Consider the following 18,801-nt stretch of genomic DNA (forward strand, 5'->3'; position numbering starts at 1 on the left):
TAAACGCCCCTAAATAAAAGGTGAAAGTATGCACTTCAATCACATTTTTCTGAAGTATTATAACCAGCAGCCTCAGCATTGGCATAGCTAAGTAGCCAGGATGTTGCCGCTACTTAAGAGCCAACAGTGCTTAGTTTTCTAGGAGCAGTTATGAAACTGATCTCCCGAGCAGTAACTGATTAGAACCTATATATTTAGGAAAACATAAATGTGCAAACAAGAGTAACAAAGAAAAAAATGTCACATTTTACAGCAAAAGGATCACTGGTGCTAGAATCCATGTTGCTTATTCAAGAGTGTATTTACCACTTACAGATAACAATATATGAAAATAGATTTAGATATGAAGCTAAAAAGGGCCAAAAAAGTCACTTTTTTCTTACCCCTCAATATATCCATCTAGAAAATGTGACTGCTGCACCTTCTACCATATTTATTACAATGTTATATACATGGTGCTGTACAGCAGAGATGGCTCCTCTAGTGACCCTGTTCACTGTGGTTCCCAGCAGAGCAGATGTTGATGCCAAAACCAACTCATGTAATCACTGGAAGGTTCAAAGATAGGCAAAGCAGTACTTTAAGTACTCCAAGTACTCTAAAAGGGGCAGCTCCATTGGCTACAACTAAAGAAGCATTGAAAGTGAGCAAAAATACTACCTCTTGTACAGCCCCTATTAAAATAATCTGTATTCATTCTACTGAAGCACAAAATATACTTATATACTATCTGTGAGTGTTAAAAACTGCTCTTGTATAATGGTTGACTGTTTAGCACTGATGACCCTTTAAAACATAAAAATCTAAAAATGTACAAGATGTGCTGGAACATAAGAACTGAGTTAAAATTAGATCACAATTTATTTATGAAGTAAAGATACCCTTTTAAAAACAATGTGCTCAGCACATGCAAAGACACACAAACATCCTTGGATGTACGGAAGCTTACCTCTTAATCAAGTGCGGATCAAACATCATACACAGAGGTATGAGGAATGTATTTCTTTTTCATTAACTCATTTGGTTCAAAATCATCATCATGGCAAAAAAAAATCATTTAAATGGTAGCCTAATGATGGACAAAAGTGCTTTTGTGAAGAGATTACTTGTTCAGTGAATGCAAGAAAATGTATTCTCTTGATTTTTTTGGGGGGGGGGGGGGTGCCTTGGCTGAATTACTATTTGTAAAAAAATGTTCTTGCCCTGAGGAAGATGCAGTAAAACAATATCAATTTTGTGTTGAAATTACGAATCTCTCCCGTCCTCACAAAAAAAAAAAAAAAATCTTCTGATAAGGAGGATAAGAAATATACAATGTGATACTTACAAATCAGAAATTGGGTAGATGTATGTAGATGTATATATATATATATATAATGCACAAATGCCATGAATATCTTGTAAATTATATCCTTATAAACGGTGAGTTCTGATGTCATTTCTGTCACATGACTCACTGAAACTTGTGTATTATAATAAATAAAGTACCCCCAGTTGCAAAATATGAGGATATTAGAAGTCACCTCGGAGTTCCATGACATCAGAACACACCGTCTATAAAAGGGGCCCCAGGCCGCCGAATTTGACGCAGCGCATCCGAATTTAACGCAGACCCCCCCGGCCTCGTGCTTTTATATGGTCACAACTCCTGGGTGACTTATAATATCTTTATAAATGACAGTAGGGGATACATTATTCACTATATAATACACAAAAGCCATGAATATCTTGTAAATTATATCCTTATAAACGGTGAGTAGTGATGTCATCAGTTATAAACGGTGAGTAGTGATGTCATTTCTGTCACATGACTCACTAAAACTTGTGTATTATAATAAATAAAGTACCCCCAGTTGTAAAATATGAGGATATTAGAAGTTACCTCGGAGTTCCATGACCTGTATAAAAACACTCGGCCTTCGGCCTCGTGTTTTTATATGGTCATGAAACTCCTCGGTAACTTATAATATCCTTATATTTTACAAGAGGGGGTACTTTATTCACTATATATATATATATATATATATATATATATATATATATATATATATATATATATTACACAAGAGCCATGAATATCCTATAAATTATAGAGAAATTAAAACATGCTAATGTCATTTGTCACTCACTGAAACTTGTGTATTATTATAAATAAACTACCCCCAGTTGAAAAATATGAGGATATTAGAAGTCACCTCGGAGTTCCATGACCTGGCCTTGTGCTTTTACATGATCGTGGAAGTCCTCAGTAATATTCTTATTTTTAAAACAAGGGCTACTTTATATGTATGTGATATGTATGTGTGTATATAAATATCTCATGTATTTTTAGTACAGGAGACAAATGAAATGTAAAATCAGTTACTGCATTGCAGTCTTTATAACAGTATCCCTTATAATGATATGCCATAGATATACGTGAGTAACCAATTACATGTTAAACGTTTCCTTAAAAACCCCAGTTAAGTAATCTACAAAATCCAAAAAGGGACTGCAATAATTTGCAACATTTTTGAGGACATATGTATAGTACAATGGTGGATCATAAACAAATCTAAATTCCAGTTTACCCATGATTACAAAACATACTGTAAAAAGAGATCTAGCCAAAAAGGTCTTTCAGGTCATTGTTGGCCGAACTACTACTTTTCATAGTATTTGTGGGATGAGTAAAGCTCTGCGGGTTGAAAAATGGATTGGACTGAGTGCCAAAGCCAACTTGATTCATCACGCCAGTCTGTGCAGCTGGGCCACTTGGGGCCAGAGAACCTTGTGAGGGTACAAATTGGTTTAGCCAAGGATTTTGATTCTGTTGAGACATTTGGTTCATACTTACTTTGGGTTTTTGAGGACCAAAAAAATTGTCTAAAGAGGAAATGTTAGCAGTGGGCCTAATGTTCTGGCTCTGTTGTAGCATGCCAGGAGTGCTGCCCAAGGAGTTAAAATTGTGCATGTTAGAAGGCACTGGCATTGCAGTAACTTTGTTCATTCCTATCGGGCCTGTGCTGCTGAAAACATTTTGGTTAGGATTTCCAGCTCCCATGGTGAATGCAGATGGATTTAAACTTGGGTTTGAGTTAAGTCCATTTTGCATATTTCTATTTGCTCTCATATTGTCAACTGGTGTGGGAAATCCAGCCATATTAATCACTGGAGCAAATCCACCAATGGCTGGTTTCGAGGTACCAACTGAGAAACTACCCAAGGATGACATGTTTTCCATGAGGGTCGCTGTCAGGTCCTTGGTCTGCAAAACAGGTGAAGTTATGTTATTCCAACATTAACACATTTTCCTTCAACATACTGTATACACACAAGAAAATAATAGAGAGCACTTAGAAAAGAGAGCAAAAATTGCACTTTCTTTTTATACATGACCGATAAATATCTGAGACAGAGTTAGTGGGACTTTCAATTTGTGAATCAGAATATGGCAAAATTGTTCATGCTAATGACCCTTTTTTACATTTCTTTGTATAGCGGATCATATTTCATGACCTTAACCATCATAACATTTCAATTGTGATTTGCTTATAAATCTTTCCTTACCTGCTTGGCAGGTGCCACAGGTGTCACTGTGCTAGGAGTAAGTTGCTGTTGGCTTTTTAATTTTTGTACTTGCTCCTGTTCTTTTGCTAGTTTTTGCTTCTCTTCAAGTGTAAGTGATGCCTGTTAAAACACAGCAATGTGTGTTACAAACAGCTACAGGTTATGAATTATTTTTTTTGTTTTACAATACAATATTTTAATATATATTTTTTTGTATCATACTTTTCATTGAACCATTTTAATAAATAGGGAAAGGATACAGAAAGAAGGGAGTACACAAATAAGAGTGAGGGACGGGGGGGGGGGTACATGCCTTCATCATATAATGAACATTCAGTTTCAAAAATACAACTATAATGTCAGGAACTCAATTAAACAACATAACATTAATACTTTGCAGATTCACCCAAATGGTGAGCATAAGAAACATATGAAGTCTATATTTATTGCTTACTCTATATTATCCCGCCCTCCTAAAAAAGTCAAGATTAATAAAATGGAACTGGGTCGCCTGTTAGGCAGAACACCTCATAATCCTATAGTCCGTTTATATTCTTCTATATTCTTCTATATTCACCTAAGCCAGGTATCCCTAAGTCTTTCCTTTGCCAGTCTGTATAAGCAGAAAGTTCCTCAAATCTACGATTTCGCTGACCTTAAGCAGCCACTCTTTGGGTGAAGAGGGGGTGTATAACCGTTTTCCTTTTGAGTTTGGCTGCATTCAGTAGGTGCCTCTCCACGGCACAATCTAAAATGCATTCCCCCCTATTCCAAGACCCGTACAGGGAAGTCTGTTTATTTGCATAGCTGCAAGACAGTGGTCCAATATGGCCAAATCAAATGACAGTCCCAGAAAATATGGAGCAGGTACCTGCAGCTGATTGACACTTCCAACAGATATTGCCCGTCTGAGGAAAAATTTATTTCAGTTTACAGAGAGCTTAAAATTAGGTTACACATTTCTTTTCCAAGGGCCTCCTTGGAGAGGTCCAGCCCAAGGCCCCTTTCCCATGACCTAATGAAAAGTAAATGTTTGCTGTCACAAAGAGGGATTAAGATACTATAGAGCTGAGAATGTGTGGTTCAGTGGGGAAGTAGTAGAACAAAGAGTAAGAGTGAGTAAAATGCGTGTAGTAATGGCTAATCTGAGAATACTGTAATCCGTGAAGTTTATTATTCGGTCTGATTGAACACAGCATATCCAGATCTGCTAATCGGCCAGAGGCTATCAGATGGATAAATTGCAGGTGATCATCAACCAGCCATTCTTTAAAAGCATTTGTATTCATTTACAAAGGCTGGATAATTAACAATTGGCATAAGTGGAGAGGGATATCTATTAAGTTTGATATTCCCCTTAAGTGAAACCCTGACCATTAAGATATAATTCAATGTTGGGGAGCATTAAAGGAGAAGTCAACCCCTTTGGTGCTAAAATCCCTCCCTTGCATAGGCACCCTCCCTTCTCTGCCCCAGCCTACCTCCCCCCCCTTGCATAGGCCCCCCCTCCCGTCTCTGCCCCAGCCTACCTCCCCCCCCCCCGGCCAAATGCGCAGTAGGAGGCATTTGCTGTTTGGATCTACTGCAAATGCCCCCGAATTTCGCAAAGTTTCCAATTTCTTTTTTCGGAAACTTCGTGACTTTCAGCGCATGCGCAGTAGATTGAACCGGCAAATGCCTCCTACTGCACATTCGCCAGCAAATACAGGAAGAAGAGCGATCGGACGAAGATGTCTTTGAATGCTATTTATAATTTTGCCAGTATTTGCCTGATGCTTATACGTTACTTATCTTATCCCCTGTGTTCCTCTATGAGGGGGCTGCCATATTTGTGCAGCAGTAATCCGTTAGCATTAGAAACTCTAACTGACAGGTTAAAGGAATAGTTCAGTGTGAATATAAAAACTGGGTAAATAGATAGGCTGTGCAAAATAAAAAATGTTTCTAATATAGTTAGCCAAAAATGTAATGTATAAAGGCTGGAGTGACTGGATGTCTAATAGAACAGCCAGAATCCAACTTCCTGCTTTTCAGCTCTATAACTCTTGAGTTAGTCAGTGACTTGAAGGGGGGCCACATGGTACATTTCTGTTCAGTGAGTTTGTAATTGACCCTCAGCATTCAGCTCAGATTCAAAAGCAACAGATATGACCCATGTAGCCCCCTTAAGTATCTGATTGGTTACTGCCTGGTAGCCAGGGTTACCAGTCAGTGTAAACCAAGAGAGCTGAAAAGCAGGAAGTAGTGATCTGACTGACATGTTATACATCAAATCACTCCAGCCAACAATTCCTATAAGAAGGTGTTATGTTTGGGTAGCCGAGGATGAGAAGAGTATAACTGTGCTTTATTAGCAGAGTCATGCAGGCATTACACACCAGTAACTTTCACTTTTAAGCTGTATGAAGTATGCACAGTATAAGTCTTGAGCACAGTGACATCCACAGGCCATATGTATAAACACCACATATTCCCCCTATATTAGGAAAGCATTTGGGCAAATGTAATAAACAACAACAACTTTATAAGCAGCCAGTAAGTTGCAGGTAAAACTTAGTACCTTTGTAAAATGTATAATGAAGCAATAGAATTCTTAATGAATCAGATGAAAATTAAGCATAGGACTGGCCAGATATGGGATGACTTTGACGTAGTTGGCCAGCTTAAATATATTGCAATATATGGACAAACAATCCCTGTTTTGTTTAAAGGGTAAGGCATTTTTCAGTAGCAGTATGCACAAAATGTCTGTCTTAAATATATTGATAATGGGGGTGAGTGCAGAAGACCTCTTGTATTTGTCTATATGTATTTTGTGGTCACACCCTCATTGCACCCTGCCTAATGGTTTTAAAAATTAGTGGTAATCACAACATTCCCTTGTTTGTTATAAACAACAACAATGCATCTTAAAGAAATAATATACATTATTCACATCACATAGTACTGGGTCCATGCAGGTAGTTTTCGGATTTTCTCAGTACGCCTTATAGGTTCACATTCTTCTGGCCTATTGTAGTTGACATCAGGAGTAGGAAAATGTCCCTCATCAAATGGAGCTTCTCCAAAGTCATATCGAACAGGAGCACGACGACTTGCATTCCATATGTTTCCATCAGACAGTTCATAGGTGTATGGTCCTCACTGGTGTCTCACTTCAAGTGGTGTAGTAAATTTAGATTCTCCTTGTTTCAGTATTCCTGGTTTCTTAATTCTGACTAAAGATCCAGGCTGAAAGTGTACTTCTCTGGCACCACGTTTTCTGTCAGTATAAGCCTTGCCTTTTTGATCTTTTCTATATTGAGAAGTTTTTTGCCCCTGATGAAGACCACTGTGGTGGTTGAAACGCGTCGGGTTTTTCTGTGATGTCTGTAAGTTTTTATTAATATGATATATAAAAAGTCAAAATTTATTGTACGTCTGAGTGTGCAATCCATATATTTATATGATACTTATCAGGAGGCTATGATTGGGCAGCCCCCCTTGGATTAGCACCTCAGCATGCTAATGGGTGCGCGCCTTCCAAATTCTAATGCTTTATAGCAGTAAGAGCAGTTTCATAAGTATCATCAGGTAGTGGCAATGTATAGTATATACGCTGTCCCTCTGCTCCCAGGCAGTGAATAAGTAAAGCACGCTTTCTAGCAGCAGAAATCTCCCCTTGGTCGGCAGCAATAATGTCATTTTCAAACATAGGGATCCAAGCAGTAAAAGGTATGGTAGGCTCACCAGGGTTTGGAAGAAAATGTGCAGGCTGCTGCAGAGGTAGAAGAGCCATCCTTGTCGCCAATTGTTATGTTTTGGGTAGCCCAGGATGAGGAGAGTATAACATTGCTTTATTAGCAGAGTCATGCAGGCATTACACAACAGTAACTTTCACTTTTAAGCTGTATGAAGTATGCACAGTATAAGTCTTGAGCACAGTGACATCTACAGGCCATTTGCATAAACACCACAGAAGGGAAGGGTCAGGTTGGCAAAACAGTCAGGTTTAGGAACTTCAAGTGACACTTACAAAAGCAGAACTATCGGCAAAAAAACATCAACATGACTTATAGGTAACTGTTAATGTAGATTAATATTTTCAAAAGAAAATTGTTAGTGTCAGTATCCCTTTAAAACATAGTGATGGCAGGCATTAAGCACAGAGCATACAATTTATCAGCACTACGTTCTGTTCTTTGCACAGGATTGTAATTTGGTACCAAGGCACACAATGCAACTGGGAATGCAACACCATTAAGCACAATTTTTGATTTTGCACAAAAAAAATCTATTTGATTTATTAAATTATTTTTTTTAGCACTGCATGAATTAAACACTTTATAATGAATTTGTGTGCATCATAACACAAATTGATCAAGTTTATTGTAAATTTAATTTTAATCAATTTATTGAATCAGTAAATAGATTAGAATACAAATTAACTAATAATCACTTATAACAACACTAAGCAATTTAATTTAGCAGTAAGCACTTGTACTATAGTAATTACAGTGGAATAATTGTCTCAAAAGACTTCACTTATTCACCTTTATTTGCTGCTTCTGTACCTGCCCATTTTCTTTCTTGTCATTGACACCGGATAGCAAATCTTGCCCAATACTTTTAAAAATATTTGGCTGTGGAAAAGTTAAGTAAATTTTTAGTTGATTGAACAGTTTAATTAAAGATTTTGAAAAAAGTTACAGTTAAAGGGGTTGTTCACCTTCCAAACACTTTTTTCAGTTCAGTTGTTTTCAGATTGTTCATGAGAAATGAAGACATTTTTTCAATTGCTTTCCATCTTATTTTTTTAAATTTTTTTTAAATAATAGCAACTATTGTATCAATTCTAACAGTTGCCTTTAAATAAAAACTATATCCCTGAACAATATAGGTTTCTTAAAAAATATATTGCATATAACAGCTCACATGTAAAACACTGCTTCATGTAAATAAACCATTTTCATAAGAATATACTTTTTTAGTAGTATGTGCAATTCATACGTATAGATAAGTATTCATTTTGGGGGTATAGTTTTCCTTTAAAGGGATACTGTCATGGGAAAAAAAAAATTTTTGAAAATGAATCAGTTAATAGTGCTGCTCTAGCAGAATTCTGACCTGAAATCCATTTCTCAAAAGAGCAAACAGATTTTTTTATATTCAATTTTGAAATCTGACATGGGCTAGACATATTGTCAATTTCCCAGCTGCCCCAAGTCATGTGACTTGTGCTCTGATAAACTTCAAACACTCTTTACTGCTGTACTGCAAGTTGGAGTGATATCACCCCTCCCTTTCCCCCCCCCCCCAGCAGCCAAACAACAGAACAATGGGAAGGTAACCAGATAACAGCTCCCTAACACAAGATATCAGCTGCCTGGTAGATCTAAGAACAACACTCAATAGTAAAATCCCATGTCTCACTGAGACACATTCAGTTACATTGAGAAGGAAAAACAGCAGCCTGCCAGAAAGCATTTCTCTCCTAAAGTGCAGGCACAAGTCACATGACCAGGGGCAGCTGGGAAATTTACAAAATGTCTAGGCCCATGTCAGATTTCAAAATTGAATATAAAAAAAAATCTGTGTGCTCTTTTGAGAAATGGATTTCAGGTAAGAATTCTGCTGGTGTAGCACTATTAAATGATATGTTTTGAAAAAAACATGTTTTCTGATGACAATATCCCTTTAATGAAACTCAGGGATTCTGAACAGCAGGGCCAAAGATAAATGCATCAACTAAATGTATCAATTTAAAACAGTCGGTGACTTCCCCCCCCCCAAGCTGCTTTAGAAAGACATAAGAAGATGAAAAATTAAACTTTACACTTCAGGATAAGAAAAATTGTCACAAATAGATAGTAGAGATTAGAAACTGATAGAAGTCCTTATTTCTGGTAAATTATCTGAAAACAGCTGAAAAAAAAAATGTTGAAAGGTGAACAATCCCTTTAAGCTGAACACTTCTAATAAATGGCCAATTAAAGCACATGTAACTTACCTGTGACCATTAAACAGTGGTTGTAAACAGAAGGGCCAACTGACTCATGTGGAAGGCATAAAAACAGATCTTGTGAAAACAACTTTTCAAACATTATAAGCTCTGCTTCAGTGCTACCCTGTCCTATTCTCCTAAAACCAGCCAATCAAGAACCAATTTTGACCCTACTAAGTAACCGTCTGGGCAAGTATCCAATTGGGGACTGGTTTAGCCAGACTATCCTGCAATTCAAGGATCATCCAAGGATGATCTGTCCAGTTTGAAAATGTCATCTGATGATGTACCTATACAAAAATCCAAAACATGAGTTTATGCCTATAGCACACACTTTCTGAGCGATGCCCACCTATAAACGCAAATGTTTGTAGGCAGATCAATTCTAATGGCAGTCAGTGGGTACAGAATGGTTAAGAAAGTTTGATGCCTACAGTTCCTCTGCAGTACTGTAGTAGCCATAACACCATGTGTGCTCTTTGGCCGTATGAAGCCACAGTCTTATATTATTACTCAAATGCTATCAAATAAAATAACTCCCCTACAATAAACTATGAAGAGTATTAGAATTACCCAAAAGTGCTATGATTTGTATAATTTAGATAATGTCTTCTGTCTATGACTACCAAAATCTTCTGAGATTTTGAATGAACAGTAGAATACTATGGGGGGTTATGTAATTAAAGGCACTATGTTTGCCCAGGTGCAGTAACCAATCAGCAGGTAGAACTTTCTGGCCACCTGTTTAAAAGCAAATATCTCATTGGTTGCTATGGGTTACTGCTCCTGGGCAAACGGAGTGAATTTTATTACATATAGGGGAATGGGTTTAATTCTTAGGAAGCTAAACGGGTTCAAATGTTCAAGACTGTAAAATGAAAATCTCTCTCATTTAAAATAAGACATTTGTATTTTTTTTTGTTTCTGTTAAGGTGCTTGATCAACAGACAAAAATAAAAGCAAAACCTTTTTTTTTGTAACATTTTGAGGTTAATGGCTATATAGCCCAGCAATTTATATGTGAGGTACACTAGGTTATAGGAATATTTATAAAGGACATTGGACTTAATACCAAAGAAAAGATGGCGGATTGGACACAAACTGTTTCCAGTTTAGGCCTGTAAATTTCACAACATGCTATCTGCATTAACTCAGAACTGTAAATGCCATGTAGCATTTTGCGTACCTGTTGTATTTAAATTTTTGGGGGGTGGTTTTGAGTATATTAAATACATAACAATAAAAAAAAAAAGGAAACGTTACACAAACAGCACTATTTTTAATGAAGAAATGGAGGAAAGCACGAGAGGGTGATGATATTTTACTGTGGTAGAGATACAGAAATGCAAATACAAAGCAAAAATGTACTTTCATTATGTCCGTTTAAACCATGATCTAATTATTACCTGACTGGCAGACTTGGCAGGCTGTTGTTCTGCACTATGGTTGAGTTGGCTTGTTATATCCAGTGACCTTGAGAGAATACATGAAAATATTAATTGTATCAGCCACATTTGGAGTTTTCAAAATGAATTCAAATGTTTCAAAGCAGGAAATAAATAACACATGTAACCACATTTATGATTTTCATAGTCGGATCACAAAAGACAAAAAGCAGGATTGTATTAATTTTAAAGGAGAATTAACAGTACTGTCCCAGTATTCTCCTGCTTCTAATTCTAATCTATACGGATATTAGTCCATCACTAGATTAAACTACCTCTAATAAGAGTAAAATAGCAGCCATATTTTGCAAAGTATTTACATCTAGCATTAAAAGACATTTATAAAATGCAGTAATGTTGCTGTTAGTGCACAAGGATTGCTAGTGATTTTTACACAATCATTATTGTCACCAGGTAGGAATTGGACTTTACTATGCTTTATTACCTTTTTTTCCTAGATTTTTCCTACCCATGAACTAGGGCCCAAGAAATGTAACTTCTGTTTAAAAAGTCTTAACATTAGCGTGTACTTACTTTTGCTGTTCTTGCATAGAATGAATTTGCTCAAGTTTGGTTTTGTGTTCAGATTCCAATTTATTTAACATATCTTTAATCACTGCCATAAATGAATTAAACTGTAAAAAAAAAAAGTTACAGGAAGTTACAGGAATATTAACAGTTTAGAGAAAAAACAAGTATCATTTGGCAGTAAAATGGCAATAGAGTGAATCTCCAAGTTTCAGTACAATGATATATAAGAAGCTCCTCTATTGGCCCATGTTCCAATAAAGGCGTGAAGTGGACATTGTATGACTTGCACCAAATTGAAGCTAAAGCTGAATTTATGGAGCGTGTTGACTAAAGTACTTGCTAAGAAGCTCCTCTACCCAGTAACGGAACTACAAGGCGCAGTGCCTGGTTTCAGGCTATGAAGCCGAGCGCCCCTCTTACTACCCTCCAGAAGCGAAGATCACAGCAGATTCGGAGTTGCGTGAACTGCCGGCTGGCCCCCGAGGAGGTGCGGGACCTGGTGCATTCACACCCCCTGAACAGGTAGTTCCCCAACTGCCTCTACCAGATTTTCTTGTTTGAAGGCGCCCTTATAATAATCTGCAGCCAGGACAATTATATTACTCCAATGCTGGTAAATACATTACTTTATGTGCTTATACAGGCTCTAGACTCTACGAGATATAGTTTCTGATTCCCAGAACTACCATTTTTATTGTCTTCAAGGCAAAGCTATAGGAGGCATGTGGGAAGCTTCTTAAGAAGAACATACATTAGGCGGCACATACACTAGTGCAGGGGTCCCCAACCTTTTTTACCCGTGAGCAATATTCAAATTTAAAAGAGTTGGGGAGCAACACACACATGAGAAAAGCAACCGAGGTTGCCAAATAAAGGCTGTGGATGGCTATTTGGTAGCATCTATGTGGACTAGCAATCTACAGGAGGATCTGTGTGTTAGTCCAACTGGTTTTGTATGCATCCAAAAGTTGTCTCCATTCCTAGAATTCAAATTAAGCACCTGCTTTGAGGCCATTGAGAGCAACATTCAAGTGTTTGGTGAGCCACTGGTTGGGGATCACTACACTAGTCCTTCCTGGGAGCCAGATTACTTAAATTGCTTTCATGTGTCTCATGAACAAGTCAAATGAAAACCCCAGGCTTTGTGTAACCAGTATAAAGATACAACATTAATAAAGGACAAAGGAAAGCAGCAGAAAAAAATCACTTACATTTCCAAATTAGTTATCATGTTAACCCTGCATTATTTCTGTGAGAGGGAATGGTGCTGTACTTTCATCTGTCTCACAATACATACAATTCTACTAGTTTACTTTCTGAAGAGCAAATTTTTGTACATCTTTCTTAGGTATTGGTAATTGCTATTTGTGGCTTCTAGAAATACGAGTGTTTTTTTTGCTGTACAAAATAACACACATACATATATACATACAGTATATACATATACATATATACATATATATATATATATATATATATATATATTATATATATATATATATATATATATATATATATATATATATATATATATATATATATATATACACATACATACATACATACATACATACATACATACATACATACATATATATATATATATATATATATATCTCAATAGTTTCCAGACCAGCAGTCCCTTTTGGTGAAAACATACAATCTTTTATTGTGACATGGTATCTTATTCCAACGTTTCGATCCCTATTGGGATCTTTTTCAAGGAAGAGATCCCAATAGGGATCGAAACGTTGGAATAAGATACCATGTCACAATAAAAGATTGTATGTTTTCACCAAAAGGGACTGCTGGTCTGGAAACTATTGATGTATGCTAATATTACCGTGCACCCCTCCTTATCCTTATTGCCTTGGAGTGCGGATACTCATCTGAGAACTATATATATATATATATATATCATAGTTCTAAGTGTATTAGCTAAAATACATTGTACATAAATTCTACATAAAAAAGCAAGATGTAACACTCTTCTCACCTGGTTGAGGTTAAGGTTATTGTCAATACTAAGAGGAATAAGATGCGGCAGCACTTTGCCAGCCAGTTGTTCTTTGGTAATACCGAGTTTCTTATGTGTAAATGTACATTTGTAAATACCTATAAAACATTTTTGTAAAGGTTCAATATGTTTCTACAAATAAATAATCATGTGCAATTTGAGATAAACATTAACATATCACTATTAAACAACTATTCCAGTGATTTTTCGATCATATCTTTTTGGGACTGACATATTTAAGGAGAAGGAAAGTAACAATCACTGGGGGTGGCAAAACCCCTAGAAATAAATAAGAATACCACAATGTTACGGTCAGTATATTTTTACAGGCAGTACCAATCAATGATTGAAAGGAGTCCTTAAGTAACCTGGCACACTAATTCCTGCAACTTCTTTAGCCATGCTTTAATTAAGATTTGTTTTTTTTTACATTCATCTGATGGAGAGTAGAAATGCTAGTAGCTGGTTAGAGATTTATTTGTAAACAACAATTATAAATTCTGGGACAAGACATTCGACGGTAGACGGCACTTCTGAAAAAAGAGTGGGTTTATTGGAAATCCTGCTGGAATACACCTAGGTGTATTCCAGCAGGATTTCCAATAAACCCACTCTTTTTTCAGAAGTGCCGTCTACCGTCGAATGTCTTGTTGTATACACAGTGGGGTCACTGCTTGACTGTGCACCTGAATAGAGGGGAGAGCGGTGAGCTAGTGCGGCCCTTCCCTTTTGTTTGCCTATCTATAAATTCTGGGCATGATATTTTTGTGTAGTGCTACACAATAAATAGCAGCTACATTCTTGCATTACATTATCTAGCATGTAAGAGGTGTTACAGTGGTGGTGAGAGCCTAAAAGCATGGAGGCAGCCAATTATGTATCCAGAACTACTGGTGTAAGAGCACGGATACCTTCTTTTGTTTGTTTGTAGTATAAATGGACAGATCAGTTGCACTTCCATTGAACTTGACTTAGCCTTGGAGGGCTCCTTCATGACCATTTGATGGGGGATTTCTGTACTTTAGCAGAGCTATTTTGTAGGAACAATGATCAAACTTCCATGTGATTGTAGAAACCACACAACTATCCCTTTAATGGTGGTCTTATGACTTTTAATCTACAGTAAGGGAGGATCGCAGTGAGGGAATAGATCAATACTTTGGTCAGGAGACTCGATTCCCAAGAAATACAACTATGCAGGGAGGAGCAAGCCTTCCAAAATTAAGACTAGGACCACCATATGAGTTTTACCTTGACTTTGCTGGGTGGCTTGCCAAATTGTATCATCATACTTTGACAATTAAATAAATAAATCTCCTTCTTTTTCTATGTTTCTGGTAAAATCCACCAAAAAAATACTAACACAATGCAAATAGTTCCAAGAAATAAATCAAAACTTGACAGCCTGTTTTGATCTTGTTTAATCTGATCAGTGTATAGCTGTAGAAAGAGTTGGATGAATAATTTGCTATAGGGATATAAAGAAGCAATTGCGTGTAGTTGCCCATTATTTTTGGTTTTCAAGAGATGCTATGTGTGTAGCGCATACCTCCTGTTATAAAGAGACTTCCACATATTTTTATACACATGTGAGGACTTTTAAAGTCCTTTTAGTCCAACTAACCCTAAATTCCATGTTTTTTCCCTTTTGACAGACATGTTTATAAATGTGAAACCCTGGAGAAATTGATTAACTGGTCCTATTTCTGTTTTCCCCAATCCCCTTTTGTGCAACTTAAGGCAAGATCAGCTAAATCAACTGGTTTATAGGGGTGAAACAGTTTGCTTGAAAAAAATATGAGGCAAATATGTGCATAAACTAAGAAAATACGAAAATAACTATACCTAGAATTCCCATGAGGACTGCAGGTTCGCGTGATGGAATTTGTTGTAAAAAAGGCAATAATTCATCAATTACAAACCACTTATCCAGGTATTCCAAAATTTTCCCCAAGCAAACCAAAGAATTTACACGAATCTACAAGTAAAAATACATTTATGTAATATGAATGCAACATTATATTGAAAATTCAATTAAATCTGTACAGAAACCGGAGTACCTGGTACTGTCTAAATTCAGCCACTGCGACTGTTTTACCTACTCCTGTATAATTAATAATATTTATAATATCTGTATTGTTTGTTTAAACATTATATAGAAATGTTTGTGAAGATTCTCATTCATCCAGGTCATGTTATATCTGTAGAAATAAGTAAAATCAACTTGACTTGCTGAGTTTTTTCCTTGAAGACATTTCACCAGTCATCCAACTGGCTTTCTGAATTGAGAAAGCCAGTTGGATGACTGGTGAAAGTCTTCAAGGAAAAAAACACAGCAAGTCCAGTTGATTTGACTTATTTCCACAGATATTATATAGAAATATTAGCAATTTGCTAGATAGTTGAAGCTAAGCAAACCAAATCTAAAACATTTGGCTTAAAGAAAAAACGTTGTCCATTAAAAAAGCAAACTGCATCTTCTTCAGCTTGAAGCAGAGGCAGAAATTCACCTGGAGATGACTCTGCAGGCCAGTAAGTTGCCCAAAAGGATGCTATTGAAAAGGATACAAAAGTGTCTCCCATAGCTGCCATACTGGAGTGTGCAAGAAGTGAGTTAACTGCCAGACAACTTTGCTTGCTTATCAAGGGGTCAGATACTCAAGCAACAATGGAGTATATGCTCTACACTACCAGTATGTGGATAAGAATAATGCTTAGTGAAGTTTCAGTTAGAAAATAGCTAGCTATATTGCTAACAAGACTTGCTAAATTACTAATAAGAATTGGTATTCTAATAGGAGGAATTGTGCGGCAAAAATATATATCTTACTTACAGCAAGAGATGAAGTTTGTAAACAAGCATTCTTAATCCTTGGTATTAAGGAGTTCTTCATAGATGGGTAGTCTATTAGGTTGGCAAATGTAGGGATGATGTTGAGGCACAGCTCCTAAAAAAAGAACACGATTTCCAATTTAAATGATGTTGTCTGCATTACATAGATGTATTATTGATACTTCCCTGTAAGATAGTTTCTTCATTACTTTCTCTGCATAGTATTTACTATGTTCCCACACCCTAACTCTAAACAAACAACACATAGAAATATACATTGCAAATACCTGAAAATCTTAAGTACGCAATGTAGAACTCTGATATCTACACACAATTTTATCTAAAGTGGTACTGCAATACTCATGTATGTATGGTGATTGGTTGTCTCATGCATATACAGTACCTGAATCTGTATTGAAGGAGCTTCAAGAGCCCTGTATACCATAGGCAAGACACTATTTTTGATTTCATCAGATGGGGTCTTTGTAAGGAGAAGATCCATTTTTTGCAGGAAAATTAGCAGAATCTGGAGGAAAAAGACGTGTTGAAAACATCACCAACAAGCTTACAGGGTTTCTACACCAGTCCCATTTTCATATATCATTATTATATTTATAACTATATAATACGCAAATACCATTAATATCTTATAAATTCTTATCTTGTAAATGATATCCTTATAAACGGTGAGTTCTGATGTCATTTCTGTCACATGACTCACTGAAACTTGTGTATTATAATAAATAAAGGACCCCCAGTTGCAAAATGAGGATATTAGAAGTTACCTCGGAGTTCCATGACCTGTATAAAAGCACTCGGCTTTCGGCCTCGTGCTTTCATATGGCCATGAAACTCCTCGGTAACTTATAATATCCTTATATTTTACAAGAGGGGGTACTTTATACACTATATCATACATACATACGTATAACATAAAAAACATTCACTCACCATGTTGCTAGCCTGAGGCATGAAAGAACAACATGTGAAAATGTATTACAATTAATGGATACATTTGAATGCATTTAACCTAATGAAACAAAACATTGCAGTAAACTTTCAAAGCAATATCTGTAGATAGATTGGACAGCATTCCACTCACCAGACACCTGCATATTACTTCTAGTAAAATGATTGACAGATGGCCTGGCATTCTAGGTAAACTGCTAGACATGCTGGAAAATAAAGTGAAGTGTGTGTGTGTGTGTATATATATGTACATTACCAACTTGTTATCTATAACCTCGTTCACACATATATATATATATATATATATATATATATATATATATATATATATATATATATATATATATATATATATACAGATCCGCAATGGTGCACTCCACAATGAGATAGGTACTCGCCTAGGTGCTGGTAACGAAATTGTATACAGGACGGCTAGAGTGTACTAGTCGAAACGTTGAGGAATAAATGTCACAGCCCATGGGGGCTTATTCTCTTGCGAAAGTCCTGTGAGTGCGGTCTTTTTTCAAGTACTGTATATATATATATATATATATATATATATATATATATATATATATATATATATATATATATATATATATATATATATATAGATGAACGAGGGTATAGATAACAAGTTGGCAATGTACTTACAGGTTGAGCATCCAGTTAACCTTTATTTTCGATTCTACGGAAAATATGCAAGAGACTAGAATGCCCTCCTGGATGCTCCATAGTCCTGTGTATGGGGTCCAACATGGCCCTGACCTATGCTAATATTTATAAGAACCGATTTGAGGAACTGTATGTTTACACTAATCCACAATATCTTGGACATTGTCTTTGGTGGTTTTGATACATCGACGACCTGCATGATAGGGACGGGGCCACAGTCTCTTGATGTATCAATTCGTGTTCTACATTTATTAGGTTTACTTTATATGTTGATGATTTGGAAATTTCTTTTTTGGACACTAGGGTTTATAGATCTGGAAACATTTTGCCGACAGATCTATACACCAAACCCACTGACAGAAACACATTGTTACACTACAATTGGTTTCACCCAGTGCAGGTTAAAAGGTCATTACCTAAATCAAAATTTACACGGGTGAAGCAGTGTATTGAGTCACAGGTTGAATGAGATGCAGGATAAAATTTATGAGCCAAGGATAACCTACTCTATTGCTTACTCAACAGCTTTTACAAGTAGAGCGGTCAGAGAAATGTTACTTGGTTGTTCTAAGAGACATTTAGACCAAATATCCTTTGTCTCTACAAATATCCTTTGTCTCTACATTTAGTACAATAAGTCCACAGGTAGCTGACATTTTAAATAAAATATTTAATAAGGGATGGCATTCCAAATATTCAATGTTTTAAATCCCCTCCCTTAATGTCCCGTAAGAAAGAACGCATTATTGGCTTAATTTTGGTGTGGTCAGATATTGAAAATAAAAAAGAAACAACAGAC

The 18,801-nt window shown here is 36.3% G+C and overlaps 1 protein-coding gene across 4 annotated transcripts in view; it reads right to left on the minus strand.

Moving 5' to 3' along the window:
• Positions 1-2,090: 2,090 nt before the first annotated feature.
• scyl2.S (SCY1 like pseudokinase 2 S homeolog) overlaps positions 2,091-18,801 on the minus strand; it is a 37,256-nt gene continuing 20,545 nt past the window's right edge. For 3 of the 4 annotated variants that reach the window (XM_041588678.1, XM_041588677.1, XM_041588679.1), the window contains exons 10-19: positions 17,310-17,321; positions 16,762-16,884; positions 16,360-16,473; positions 15,371-15,503; positions 13,505-13,623; positions 11,512-11,612; positions 10,939-11,005; positions 8,082-8,171; positions 3,550-3,669; positions 2,091-3,247 (exon numbers count right to left, since the gene is read on the minus strand). In XM_041588678.1, the coding sequence (XP_041444612.1) occupies positions 2,603-3,247; positions 3,550-3,669; positions 8,082-8,171; positions 10,939-11,005; positions 11,512-11,612; positions 13,505-13,623; positions 15,371-15,503; positions 16,360-16,473; positions 16,762-16,884; positions 17,310-17,321 (1,524 nt within the window). In that variant the 3' untranslated portion in view covers positions 2,091-2,602. The remainder of the gene's footprint in view (positions 3,248-3,549; positions 3,670-8,081; positions 8,172-10,938; positions 11,006-11,511; positions 11,613-13,504; positions 13,624-15,370; positions 15,504-16,359; positions 16,474-16,761; positions 16,885-17,309; positions 17,322-18,801) is intronic. The other variant, XM_041588680.1, reaches the window with a different exon arrangement.

Source organism: Xenopus laevis, chromosome 3S, assembly GCF_017654675.1.
Source record: "Xenopus laevis strain J_2021 chromosome 3S, Xenopus_laevis_v10.1, whole genome shotgun sequence".
Taxonomy (NCBI): domain Eukaryota; kingdom Metazoa; phylum Chordata; class Amphibia; order Anura; family Pipidae; genus Xenopus; species Xenopus laevis.